Source organism: Heteronotia binoei, unplaced genomic scaffold, assembly GCF_032191835.1.
Source record: "Heteronotia binoei isolate CCM8104 ecotype False Entrance Well unplaced genomic scaffold, APGP_CSIRO_Hbin_v1 ptg001203l, whole genome shotgun sequence".
In the NCBI taxonomy this organism is placed as follows: domain Eukaryota; kingdom Metazoa; phylum Chordata; class Lepidosauria; order Squamata; family Gekkonidae; genus Heteronotia; species Heteronotia binoei.
Window position 1 is genome coordinate 75,730 of NW_026800204.1, and position 13,395 is coordinate 89,124.

Sequence of the window (13,395 nt, forward strand, 5' to 3'; positions counted from 1 at the left end):
CTTCCCCTGAGAAGAAACTCAGAAGAGCCCTGCTGGATCAGACCAGTGAGGGTCCCTCTAGTCCAGCCTCCTGCCTCACACAGCGGCCAGCCAGTTCCTCTGGAGGGCCAACAACAGGGCAGAGAGGCCGAGGCCTTCCCCTGAGAAGAACCTCAGAAGAGCCCTGCTGGATCAGACCAGGGAGGGTCCATCTAGTCCAGCCTCCTGTCTCACACAGCGGCCAGCCAGTTCCTCTGGAGGGCCAACAACAGGGCAGAGAGGCCGAGGCCTTCCCCTGAGAAGAACCTCAGAAGAGCCCTGCTGGATCAGACCAGTGAGGGTCCCTCTAGTCCAGCCTCCTGCCTCACACAGCGGCCAGCCAGTTCCTCTGGAGGGCCAACAACAGGGCAGAGAGGCTGAGGCCTTTCCTTGAGAAGAACCTCAGAAGAGCCCTGCTGGGTCAGACCAGGGAGGGTCCATCTAGTGCAGCCTCCTGTCTCACACAGCGGCCAGCCAGTGCCTCTGGACGCCAACAACAGAGCAGAGAGGCCCCGGCCTTCCTCAGACGCTGCCTTCTGATGGAGTTCTTCAGAGGCACCCAGCATCAAACACAGCAATTCCAGCTCTAACTGGAGCTTCCCCAAACTTTGCACCTGCAAGTTCAGGCTGCTTGTTCCTGGCTCAGAATCCTACCTGCCAACATCTTGTGGACGGGCGGGGTGACATCCACTTCCGCTAGTTGTTCATAGCTGGCAGGATGGTAGAGCCTCACCTGGGCGCTGCCCTGGAGGGTCACCCAGACGCCCACGCTGGAGCTCACCAGGGAGGTCACGCTGCGGCTGCTGTCCGGGCCCACGTGGAACGAGTGCTGCACAAGGGAGGGAAGAGACCAGGCTGTAGCTGCCGAGGGAGGAGAGCTCGGGAACGAGCCCAGCGCTTCTCCAAGGGGAAACCAAGCCCTCTAGCCCGGGGGAGCCACACTTGCTTAACGAAAGAGCCACACGGAATAAACGACAGGTGTTGGGGAGTTGGAGGGAGGGAGGGAGGGAGGGAGGGAGGAAGGAAGGAAGGAAGGAAGGAAGGAAGGAAGGAAGGAAGGAAGGAAGGAAGGAAGGAAGGAGGGAGGAATGAATGAAAGAAGGAAGGAAGGAAGGAAGGAAGGGAGGGAGGAGGGAGGGAGGGAGGAATGAAAGAAGGAAGGAAGGAAGGAAGGAAGGAAGGGAGGGAGGGAGGAAGGAGGGAGGGAGGAATGAATGAAAGAAGGAAGGAAAAGGAAGGAAGGAAGGAGGGAGGAATGAAAAAAGGAAGGAAGGAAGGAAGGAGGGAGGAGGAAGGAAGGAAGGAAGGAAGGAAGGAAGGAAGGAAGGAAGGAAGGAAGGAAGGAAGGAAGGAGAGGAGGGAAGGAAAAGGGAGGGAGGGAAGGAGGGAAGGGAGGGAGGAAGGGAGGGAGGGAGGGAGGGAGGAAGGAAGGAAGGAAGGAAGGAAGGAAAGGAGGGAGGGAGGGAGGGGAAGGAAGGAGAGGAGGGAAGGAAAAGGGAGGGAGGAAGGAAGGGGGAAAGGAGGAAAGGGAAGGGAGAGAGGGAAGGAATGAAGGGAGGGAGGGGAGGAAGGGAGGGAGGGAGGAAGGGAAGGGAGGGAGGAATGGAGGGAGGGGAAAGAAGAGGGAAGGGAGGGAGGAAGGGTGGAAGGAAGGAAAGAAAGAAGGAAGGGAGGGAGGGGAAGGAAGGAAGGAAGGAAGGAAGGAAGGAAGGAAGGAAAGGAAAGGAAAGGAAAGGAAGGGAGGAGGGAAGGGAAGGGAAGGAAGGAAGGAGGGAGGGAGGAATGAAAGAAGGAAGGAAGGAAGGAAGGAAGGAGGGAGGGAGGGAGGGAGGAATGAATGAAAGAAGGAAGGAAGGAAGGAAGGAAGGAAGGAAGGGAGGAGGAATGAAAGAAGGAAGGAAGGAAGGAAGGAAGGAAGGAAGGGAAGGAGGGAGGGAGGGAGGAAGGAGGGAGGGAGGAATGAATGAAGAAGGAAGGAAGGAAAAGGAAGGAAGGAAGGAGGAATGAAAGAAGGAAGGAAGGAGGGAGGGAGGGAGGAAGGAAGGAAGGAAGGAAGGAAGGAAGGAAGGAAGGAAGGAAGGAAGGAGGGAGGGGGAAGGAAGGAGAGGAGGGAAGGAAAAAGGGAGGAAGGAAGGAAGGGGGAAAGGAGGAAGGGAAGGGAGAGAGGGAAGGAATGAAGGGAGGGAGGGGAGAAGGGAGGGAGGGGAGGAAGGGAGGAATGGAGGGAGGGGAAAGAAGGAGGGAAGGGTGGGAGGAAGGGTGGAAAGGGAGGAAAGGAGGGAGGGAGGGAGGGGAGGAAGGGAGGGAGGAATGGAGGGAGGGGAAGAAGGAGGGAAGGGAGGGAGGAAGGGTGGGAAGGAAGGAAAGAAAGAAGGAAGGGAGGGAGGAGGAAGGAAGGAAGGAAGGAAGGAAGGAAGGAAGGAAGGAAGGAAGGAAGGAAGGAAGGAAGGAAGGAAGAAGGAAGGGAGGAGGGAGGGAAGGGAAGGAAGGAAGGAAGGAAGGAAGGAAGGAAGGAAGGAGGAAGGAAGGAAGGAAGGAAGGAAGGAAGGAAGGAAGGAAGGAAGGAAGGGGGAAAAGGAGGAAGGGAAGGGAGAGAGGGAAGGATGGAAGGGAGGGAAGGGAGAGGAGGGATGAAGGGAGAAAGGAATGTAGGGAGGGATGGTGGGAGGGTGGATGGAAGGAAGGAGGGAGGAGGAAGAGGTTGGAGGGAAGGAAGGGGGGAGGGAGGAAGGGAAGGAAGGAAGGGAAGGAGGAAGAGAAGGGATGGAGGGAGGGAAAGGAAGGAGGGAAAGGAGGGTGGGAGAATGGAGGGAAGGAAGGAAGGGAAGGAGGGAGGGAGGGAAGGAAAAAGGGAAGGGAGGGAGGGAGGAATGGAGGGAGGGGAAGGAAGGAGGGGAGGGAAGAAAGGGTGGGAGGGAAGGAAGGTAGGAGGGGAAGGGGGAAGGAAGGAGGGAGGAAGGAGGGAGGGAGGGAAGGAAAATAAGGGAAGGAGGGTGGAAAGAAAGCAACTTTAAATGCATTTCCCAAACCATTGGCAGGCTTGGCTGGGGAAGTAATTTAATGTGAGAAATGATGATGATATTGGATCTATATCCAGCCCTTCACTCTGAATCTAGGAGTCCTAGAGCAGCTCACAATCTCCTTTATCTTCCTCCCCCACAACAGACACCCTGTGCGGTGGGTGGGGCAGAGAGAGCTCTTACAAAATAGCGAGCTTTGGTGCCAGCTTTGGAAACCGGAAGGTCTGACTTTCCCTACAAGGCTGTCGTGGGAAAAGGGCAAGAGAAAGGGAGCCTGGTGCCCTTTGTACCTCCTGCTGGAGGGTGGACGTGCTCAAGATGACGACTCGGTTCTGGCAGCCGCACCACAGCTTCCCAGCCACGGCCACCATCTTCGTCACGGGGCTGCCCGGAGAGCCCAAGGCGAGGATTTGGAGTTCTGAGAGTCCCAGAAACGGCCTGCAAAGAGAAGAAAGGGCTCAAGGAGGAGGCGTGATGACAGAGGCTGGATGGCCATCTGACAGCAATGGGGATCCTGTGAATTTAAAGGTAATGGTAGTCCCCTGTGCAAGCACCAGTCGTTTCCAACTCTGGGGTGCCGTTGCTTTCACAAGATTTTCACGGCAGACTTTTGACAGGGTGGTTTGCCATTGCCTTCCCCAGTCATCTACGCTTTCCCCCCAGCAAGCTGGGGACTCGTTTTTACCGACCTCTGAAGGATGGAAGCCTGGGTCAACCTCGAGCCGGCTACCTGAAAACCCAGCTTCCGCCGGGATCGAACTCAGGTCATGAGCAGAGAGTTCATACTGCAGTACTGCAGCTTTACCACTCTGCGCCATGGGGCTGTTCTCCTGCGGATTTAGTGGGAGGGATTTCTGAGTTTCCTGCATTGTGCAGGGCATTTTTGTAGAAAAAGCCCAGCAGGAACTCAGTAGCATATTAGACCACATCCCCTAATGTTAGCATATGAGGCCACACCATCTGGGATAATCAAGTGCAAACTGAACGGTGACAGTAACTTCTCCAGGCCCTGCAGCAATTCTGGCCGGCCAGTCAGGCCCCAGGGAGGCTGCCACACAGTACATCTGGGCTCCGTGATCCCTGCCTGGCCCCGGGGAGGCTGCTGAACAGTGCGGCTGGGCCCCGTGATCCTCGCTGGCCAGCCAGGCCCCAGGGAGGCTGCCACATGGCTCGATTCGGCCCACCAAACCCCTAGGGCCACACCAAGTCACCTCGAGGGCCGTGTACGGCCCTCGGGATGGAGGTTCCCCACCCCTGTTCTAACCCAACCCTCCCGCCATTACACCACACTGCTTCACTGGTTTGCCCCCCCCCCTCAGGGTAAACCCTTCCTCAAAATGCCTTTACGGTAGCGTTGCCAATGCCCAGGTGGGGGCAGGGGATCCCCTGGGTTGGAGGCCCTCCTCCCGCTTCAGGGTCGTCAGAAAGCGGAGGGAGAGGAGGGAAATGTCTGCTGGGCACTCTATTATTCCCTATGGAGATTTATTCCATAGAAAATCATGGAGGATTGATCCACGGGTATCTGGGGCTCTGGGGGGGCTGTTTTTGGGGTAGAGGCACCAAATTTTCTATATCATCTAGTGCCTCTCCCCAAATTACACCCCCAAGTTTCAAAAAGATTGGACCAGGGGGTCCAATTCTATGAGCCCTGAAAGAAGGTGCCCCTATCCTTCATTATTTCCTATGGAAGGAAGGAATTGAAAAGGTGTGCCGTCCCTTTAAATGTGATAGCCAGAACTCCCTTTGGAGTTCAATTATGCTTGTCACAGCCTTGATCTTGGCTCCACCCCAAAGTCTCCTGGCTCCACCCCCAGTATCTCCTGGCTCCACCCCTAATATCTCCTGGCTCCACCCCAAAGTCTCCTGGCTCCACCCCCAGTGTTTCCTGGCTCCACCCCTAATATCTCCTGGCTCCACCCCCAAAGTCTCCTGGTTCCATCCCTAATATCTCCTGGCTCCACCCCAAAGTCCCCTGGCTCCACCCCCAGTGTCTCCTGGCTCCACCCCCAGTGTCTCCTGGCTCACCCCCAAAGTCACCTGGCTCCACCCCCAAAATCTCCTGGCACCACCCCAGTGTCTCCTGGCTCCACCCCTAATATCTCCTGGCTCCACCCCCAAAGTCTCGTGGCTCCACCCCCAATGTCTCCTGGCTCCACCCCCAAAGTCTCCTGGCTCCACCCCTAATATCTCCTGGCTCCACCCCAAAGTCTCCTGGCTCCACCCCCAGTGTTTCCTGGCTCCACCCCTAATATCTCCTGGCTCCACCCCCAAAGTCTCCTGGTTCCATCCCTAATATCTCCTGGCTCCACCCCAAAGTCTCCTGGCTCCACCCCCAGTGTCTCCTGGCTCCACCCCCAAAGTCTCCTGGCTCCACCCCTAATATCGCCTGGCTCCACCCCCAAAGTCACCTGGCTCCACCCCCAAAGTCTCCTGGCTCCACCCCCAGTGTCTCCTGGCTCCACCCCCAAAGTCTCCTGGCTCCACCCCCGAAGTCCCCAGATATTTCTTGGATTGGACTTGGCAACCCTACTTTACGGTGAAATGTCGTTACCTGCTTCTCTTTGATAGGCAACGAGCTCGCCGTTGGCCAGGGACACAAAGACCTGGTTATCGAGATACCTGCGGCGAGAGAGAGAACACACAGATATGGGAACGCACAGAACCCGGTTGGCGTCTACGGCTGCAGTACTCTGTGGACCGAGGGGCAACTCACAAGTTAGGAAACTGATAGTGTGAAGTCGGGAGGAGGCCCCGCTGAGAAGACGAAGGGGAGAGCGGCGTAAGGAGAGTGGGAAACCGGTCCTTGTCTCAGCTGCAGCTGCCTCCTGCGTTGGTCCCTCCCTCGGGTAAGGCTTGATGATGGGACTAGCGCCACCTGGCGACCAAATTCTATCACTCCACTCAGAGTAGGATGCTGGATTTATATCCTGCCCTCCACTCTGAATCTTGGGAGTTGCACAGAGGCTCACAATCTCCTTTACCTCCCCCCGCCCCCCCACAACAGACACCCTGTGAGGAGGATGGGGCTGAGAGCTCTGACAAAAGCTGCCCTTTCAAGGACAGCTCTTGCCAGAGCTATGGTTGACCCAAGGCCGTGCCAGCAGCTCCAAGTGGAAGAGTGGGGAAACCAATCCGGCTCTCCCAGATAAGAGTCCACGCACCTAACCTCTACACCAAACTGGCTCTCAAGATGATAGATAGATGATAGATAGATGATAGATAGATGATAGATAGATAGATAGATGATAGATAGATAGATAGATAGATAGATAGATAGATAGATAGATAGATAGATAGATAGATAGATAGATAGATAGATAGATAGATGGATGGATGGATGGATGGATGGATGGATGGATGGATGGATGGATGGACGGACGGACGATGATGATAGATAGATAGATGATTGATAGACAGAAGAACGCAGATTTATACCCCGCCTGTCTCTCTGAATCAGAGCGGCTTACAATCTCCTTTATCTTCCTCCCCCACAACAGACACCCTGTGAGGCAGGTGGGGCTGAGAGAGCTCTCCCAGAAGCTGCCCTTTCAAGGACAACTTCTGAGATAGCTATGGAAGAAGCAGAAGACTGCAGATTTATACCCTGCCCTTCTCTCTGAACCAGAGACTCAGAGTGGCTTACAATCGCCTTTATCTTCCTCCCCAACAACAGACACCCTGTGAGGCAGGTGGGGCTGAGAGAGCTCTCCCAGAAGCTGCCCTTTCAAGGACAGCTCTGTGAGAGTTATGGCTGACCCAAGGCCATTCCAGCAGCTGCCAGTGAAAGAGTGGGGAAGCAAACCCGGTTCTCGCGGATAAGAGTCCACACACTTCACCACTACACCAAACCGCCTTACTCTGTGTGTATACTGGCCTGTCTTCTATTGCCAGTTGGGTATGACTTGTCTCAGAGAAAGTGAGATGCCTCTGAAAGGCTCAGGTGGGGCCTGTCACCAGATAGGATGGGAGGGTGGTGTTAAGCTCTGCACCCCCAAAATAAACTTATTCAACACTGTGCTGGGCTTTCGTGCACTTCAGAAGATCTTATTTCCCACTCTGCAGTCCTAGAAACCCAAGGAAGTTTTTCTCCTCCCACCCAAACACAAGCTGAGATTCTCTGGAAGCTGAGATTGTCCAGTCGCCCAATCGAGCACTTTTCCTTGCACTGTTCTGAGTAAAGAGTCGCTTGACACTTACAAGATGCACGTCACGGAAGCTCCGTGTTGCATTTTCATGCTGTTCTTCCGGTTGCGGATGTTGTCGGAGGACTGGTAGACGTGGATGCTGTGGACGGAAAGAGAGAAGAAGATGAAGACATTGGATTTATATCCTGCCCTCCCCTCTGAAGAGTCTCAGAGCGGCTGACGATCTCCTTCCCCTTCCTCCCCCACAACAGACACCCTGTGAGGTAGATGAAGATATTGGATTTATATCCCGCCTCCACTCTGAAGAGTCTCAGAGTGGCTCACAATCTCTTTTACCTTCCTCCCCCACAACAGACACCCCGTGAGGTAGATGAAGACATTGGATTTATATCCCGCCCTCCACTCCAAAGAGTCTCAGAGCAGCTCACAATCTCCTTTCGCTTCTCCCCCACAACAGACACCCTGTGAGGTAGATGAAGATATTGGAATGATATCCCGCCCTCCACTCCGAAGAGTCTCAGAGCGGCTCACAATCTCCTTTACCTTCCTCCCCCACAACAGACACCCTGTGAGGTGGGTGGGGCTGGAGAGGGCTCTCACAGCAGCTGCCCTTCCAAGGACAACCTCTGCCAGAGCTATGGCTGACCCAAGGCCATTTCAGCAGGTGCAAGTGGAGGAGTGGGGAATCAAACCCGGTTCTTCCAGATAAGAGTTCGCACACTTAACCACTATACCAAACTGGCTCTCTACGCCAAACTGGCTCTCTGGAGCCACCAAACTGGAGCCGCGCTGAGAAGATGAACGTGAGAGCGGCGTAAGGTGACTGCGAACTCGGTCTGACTGACTGACTTCAGTCAAAAGCTTCAACTCTGGCTCAGAGGGACAGGCCTAACGGAGCTTCCCCTCCCGTCTGAGCGGCTGTACTGATTTTATTTTTTTATGTTATTTATTTTGGCAAATTGATATCCTGCCCTTCCCCAGACGGGCTCAGTGATTTTCACTGTTCCATGACTGAGCCTCTCCCTCTCTGTTAGGGTTGCCAAGTCCAACTCAAGAAATATCTGGGGACTTTGGGGGTGGAGCCAGGAGACTTTGGGGGTGGAGCCAAGAGACATTGGGGGCGGAGCCCGGAGCCAGGGTTTGAAAAGCATCATGGAACTCCGAAGGGCCATTGGCCTAATCCAACAGGGCTTCTCTTATGTTCTTAATAAAGGTTCTCTTATGTTCTTAAGAATAAGAAGAAGACTGCAGATTTATATCCCGCCCTTCTCTCTGAATCAGAGACTCAGAGCGGCTTACAATCTCCTATATCTTCTCCCTCCCACAACAGACACCCTGTGAGGTAGGTGGGGCTGGAGAGGGCTCTCACAGCAGCTGCCCTTCCGAGGACAACCTCTGCCAGAGCTATGGCTGACCCAAGGCCATGCTAGCAGGTGCAAGTGGAGGAGTGGGGAATCAAACCCGGTTCTCCCAGATAAGAGAACTCTGGCTGACCCAAGGCCATGCTAGCAGGTGCAAGTGGAGGAGTGGGGAATCAAACCTGGTTCTCCCAGATAAGAGAGCTCTGGCTGACCCAAGGCCATTCCAGCAGCTGCAAGTGGAGGAGTGGGGAATCAAACCCGGTTCTCCCAGATAAGAGAGCTCTGGCTGACCCAAGGCCATTCCAGCAGCTGCAAGTGGAGGAGTGGGGAATCAAACCCGGTTCTCCCAGATAAGAGTCCGCACACTTAACCACTACACCAAACTGGCTTAATAAAGGTATTCGGATTTGGACATCAACTATTAATCGATGCGAAAGGGCGTTGCCTAAGTGGAAATATCCTGCAGCAAAATCAAGATAAAATCGTACAGCAACAGACGCCCTGCGCTGAAACGACTACAGGAATCTTTGTTAAAAGGCAGCTGATTGCTTTCATGAAACCAATGCCGCCCCCCCCGCAAACCCAATTCTGTTCCTACCAGCCATCCTCAGTCCCCAGCCACATAGAACTCTGGTACGCCTCTGGGTCGATGCTCAACAGGTCTTCCAGGCTCCCCCGGGTGAACGACCCCCGACTCGAGCGCCTCATGGCCCGGCCGTCCACGGGACTCTCGCTGTTCCGGTTCTGGACAAAAGTGCTGGCGATGGGGAGGAAGGCGGCCGGATCCTGCTCCTCTTCCGAGCTGGTGGTTTCTGCCGTCATGTCTTTCGAGCTGGGGATCTCCTCATCTGGCCGATGGGAGGCGACAGAAAGACAGGCATTAGTCATTCATACTTCTGAAAGGCAATGAGCGAGTCACATCCTCTGGTGCGTACGTGCATCCCCCTGCCTTTATTTCTACCCTGCCTTTTCTCCTCGCGGCAAGAGCCCCGTGGCGCAGAGCGTTAAAGCTGCAGTGCCGCAATCCTAAGCTCTGCTCACGACCCGAGTTCGATCCCGGCAATAGCCATCTTAGCATCTGTAGCAGACAAAGACCTAAAACTTACTCAAAATTGAAAGGCAGTTATTGTGGAGCGTATACTTTCAGTTGCACACAAAATAGGAAATTATTAAGATCACGTTGACTCTACACATTCAGCCGTACTGTAACGTGTTTTAAACAGATATTTTTATGCCAGAAAGTTACTTCAATAGCTTTCTGGGGAAACAAATTTAACAAAAGTAATTAGACGGGAAAAAGAGCCCCGTGGCGCAGAGTGGTAAAGCTGCAGTACTGCAGTCTGAACTTTCTGCTCACGACCTGAGTTCGATCCCCGGCGGAAGCTGGGTTTTCAGGTCGCCGGCTCCAGGTTGACTCAGCCTTCCATCCTTCCGAGGTCAGTCAAATGAGGACCCAGCTTGCTGGGGGGGAAGTGTAGATCAGGGGTGGCCAACGGTAGCTCTCCAGATGTTTTTTGCCTACGACTCCCATCAGCCCCAGCCAGCATGGCCAATGTCTGGGGCTGATGGGAGCTGTAGGCAAAAAAAAAACATCTGGAGAGCTACCGTTGGCCACCCCTGGTGTAGAGGACTGGGGAAGGCAATGGCAAGCCACCCCGTAAAAAGTCTGCCGTGGAAACGTTGTGAAAGCAACGTCACCCCAGAGTCGGAAACGACCGGTGCTTGCATAGGGGACCTTTCCTTTTCCTTTCCTTTTCTCCTCACAGCATACAGAACTGATCCAGGTGGGCAGAACAAAGCAAGAGTCAAGTGGCACCTTTAGGACCAGCAAAGTTTTATTTATATTTCTATATATTTAGGACGCCCCATGGCACAGAGTGGTAAAGCTGCAGTCCTGCTCTGCTCTCGACCTGAGTTAAATCCCGGCGGAAGTTGAGTTCAGGTGGCTGGCTCCAGGTTGACTCAGCCTTCCATCCTTCCCGGGTTGGTAGAATGAGTACCCAGTTTGCTGGGGGGAAAGTGTCGATGACTGAGGAAGGCAATGGCAAACCACACTGTAAAAAGTCTGCCGTGAAAACATTGTGATGTGACTTCACCCCAGAGTTGGAAACAACTGGTGCTTGCACAGGGGACTACCTTTACCTTTGCAGCCGCCTATTTGCCTGGACCCTTTTTGTTGGAGATGCCAGGGATTGAACCCGAGACCTTCTGCTTACCGAGCGGATGCTCTACCACTGAGCCACAGTCCCATTCATGGCTCTCCAGGGTCTCAAGCTGAGGTTCTTCACGCCTACTTGCCTGGACCCTTTTTAGTTTGAGATGCTGGGGATTGAACCTGGGACCTTTTGGTTACCAAGCAGATGCTCCACCACTGAGCCACAGCCCCATTCATGGCTCTCCAGGGTCTCAAGCTGAGGTTCTTCACGCCTACTTGCCTGGACCCTTTTTAGTTGGAGATGCCGGGGATTTAACCTGGGACCTTTTGGTTACCAAGCAGATGCTCTACCACTGAGCCACAGCCCCATTCATGGCTCTCCAGGGTCTCCAGCTGGGGGGAAAGCGTAGATGACTGGGGAAGGCAATGGCAAAACCACCCCGTAAAAAGTCTGCCGTGAAAACGTCATGAAAGCAACGTCACCCCAGAATCGGAAACGACTGGTGCTTGCACTACCCTTTATCTTTACCTTCTCTCTGAATCAGATACTCAAAGCGGCTCATAATCTTCTCTATCTTCTCCCCACACAACAGACACCCTGTGAGGTGGGTGGGGCTGAGAGAGCTCTCCCAGAAGCTGCCCTTTCAAGGACAGCTGTGCGAGAGCTATGGCTGACCCAAGGCCCTTCCAGCAGCTGCAAGTGGAGGAGTGGAGAATCAAACCCGGTTCTCCCAGAGAAGAGTCCGCGCATTTAACCACTACAGCAAACTGGTAGGTTCACGGGAAGGCTTGGAACTCACTTCCAAAGCTTGAGGAGATGGTGGAATGGCTGGCCTGGCTTTGGAGGGTTCCGGAAGGACTTGGCGAAGATTCGTCATCTGTGTCGTCGCTGTCAAAGGGCACCAGTTCTCGATTGGCGCTGTCCATGGGCTCCGAGAGCTCCAGCGAAGACCCAGAAATGGAGATATGCAAACACTGCTGTGGTCCGGCCTCATCCGGTGGAGCATGGGCTGGTTCAGAGGACGGGCTGGTTAACGACTCCGGACGCTCCCTGCGTATAACAACCAATAAATCAGTCGGTCGCGCGAAGCGGCTGGACACAACGCAATCCACCTAGAAACTTCAAAAGGGGAAGGGAACCGAGCGGAACTGAAAATTAGCAAAAAGGCGGAATGGAGGAAGAACGTTTCCACCCCCTGCTGAAAATTCAGTAGGCTGAAGGCTGAGGGGAAACAGTTCAACAGCTGATGTACCACCTCTCCCCCCAAAAAATTCCTTGCTTTCAATCATTTTGATTTATTGACTTTATAGCCTGCCTTTCTCACTGGGAGCCAAGATGGACGTCAGGGGTCCTCAAACTACGGCCCGCGGGCCAGATGCGGCCCGCTGAGGACGTTTATGCGGCCCGCCGGGTTATGGCAAAATCAGACCGGAAGTGATGTTCGACCTAAACTCGCGTTAGCAACGAACACTTCCGGCACTGGGCTGAGGCGGCGGAGACGGAGTGTGAGGTGATACCGAGGTGAAGTGAGTTCCCAGGCCGGGGTGTGTGGTGTGGGGAAGGGAGAGAGATGCAGAAGACGGAGAACTGACGGCCCACGGCCTTGTACAGTAACGGCAGTCCGGCCCGCCAACAGTCTGAGGGACAGTGAACTGGCCCCCTATTTAAAAAGTTTGAGGACCCCTGGTGTACGTCAATGCAGTCAACGGACTGAGACCCCTAATAAGCAATATGATAGGGCAGGAGTGGCCAACGGTAGCTCTCCAGATGTTTTTTTTTTGCCTACAACTCCCATCAGCCCCAGCCAGAGAGCTGCCATTGGCCGCCGCTGCCGTAGGGCAAGGATTACAGAAATCGGAAAACGAAGCAGAGCATTAAACGTCGTATGTTAAAACAATGCAGGAAAAAGGTATCGCGCGAGGCTTTTTTTGGTAGAAGGAACTCCTTTGCGGATCAGGCCACACGCCCCTGACGTAGCCAATCCTCCGAGAGCTTCCAGGGCTATCTTCATACAGGGCCTTCCGTAAACTCCAGGAGGACTGGCTGCGTCGGGGTGTGTGTGTGTGTGTGTGTGGCCTAATCTGCAAAGGAGCTCTTGCTACCAAAGAAAGTTCCGGTATTGTGTAAGTAGAAAACAAAACAGTCAGAGAAAAATTAACAGAGAAGGAACCTCTACTGGCAGATACGGATACACAACCAGCCAGTCAGACGATATCTTCAGTTAACCCTGAGATTTAGTATTGGGGGAACGAGAGAACAATCTCCTTCTCTGTTTACTTCCCTCACCACCATGCGCCCCCCCCCAATGGACTGTGTCGCTCACGGGGTCCCCAAAACGGTGCCCTTGGGTAGACAGCGCTTGCCAACACCTTTCCAAGCACCAGCTAAGCGTTTTTAGAAAGTGGGCGTGGCTGGAAAGGGCTTTTGCCCAGGAGGGCTTCTGATTGGCCACTAGAAGAAGAAGACATTGGATTTATATTCTGCCGTCCACTCAAGAGTCTCAGAGTAGCTCACAATCTCCTTTATCTCCCTCCCCCACAACAGACACCCTGTCAGGTGGGTGGGGCTGGAGAGGGCTCTCCCAGCAGCTGCCCTTTCAAGGACAGAGTCTCAGAGCGGCCTACAATCTCCTTTCCCTTTCTCCCCCACAACAGACATCCTGTGAGGTGGATGGGGCTGGAGAGGGCTCTCACAG

General features: G+C 54.3%; 1 protein-coding gene across 1 annotated transcript in view; it reads right to left on the reverse strand.

The window, feature by feature from the left end:
* The window catches only part of LOC132590948 (rho guanine nucleotide exchange factor 17-like), a 99,302-nt gene that overhangs the window by 3,748 nt on the left and 82,159 nt on the right, over positions 1-13,395 (reverse strand). The window contains 7 exon segments of the mRNA XM_060263860.1: positions 673-847; positions 3,329-3,444; positions 3,447-3,476; positions 5,590-5,657; positions 7,236-7,322; positions 9,143-9,392; positions 11,500-11,750. Of these exon segments, the coding sequence (XP_060119843.1) occupies positions 673-847; positions 3,329-3,444; positions 3,447-3,476; positions 5,590-5,657; positions 7,236-7,322; positions 9,143-9,392; positions 11,500-11,750 (977 nt within the window).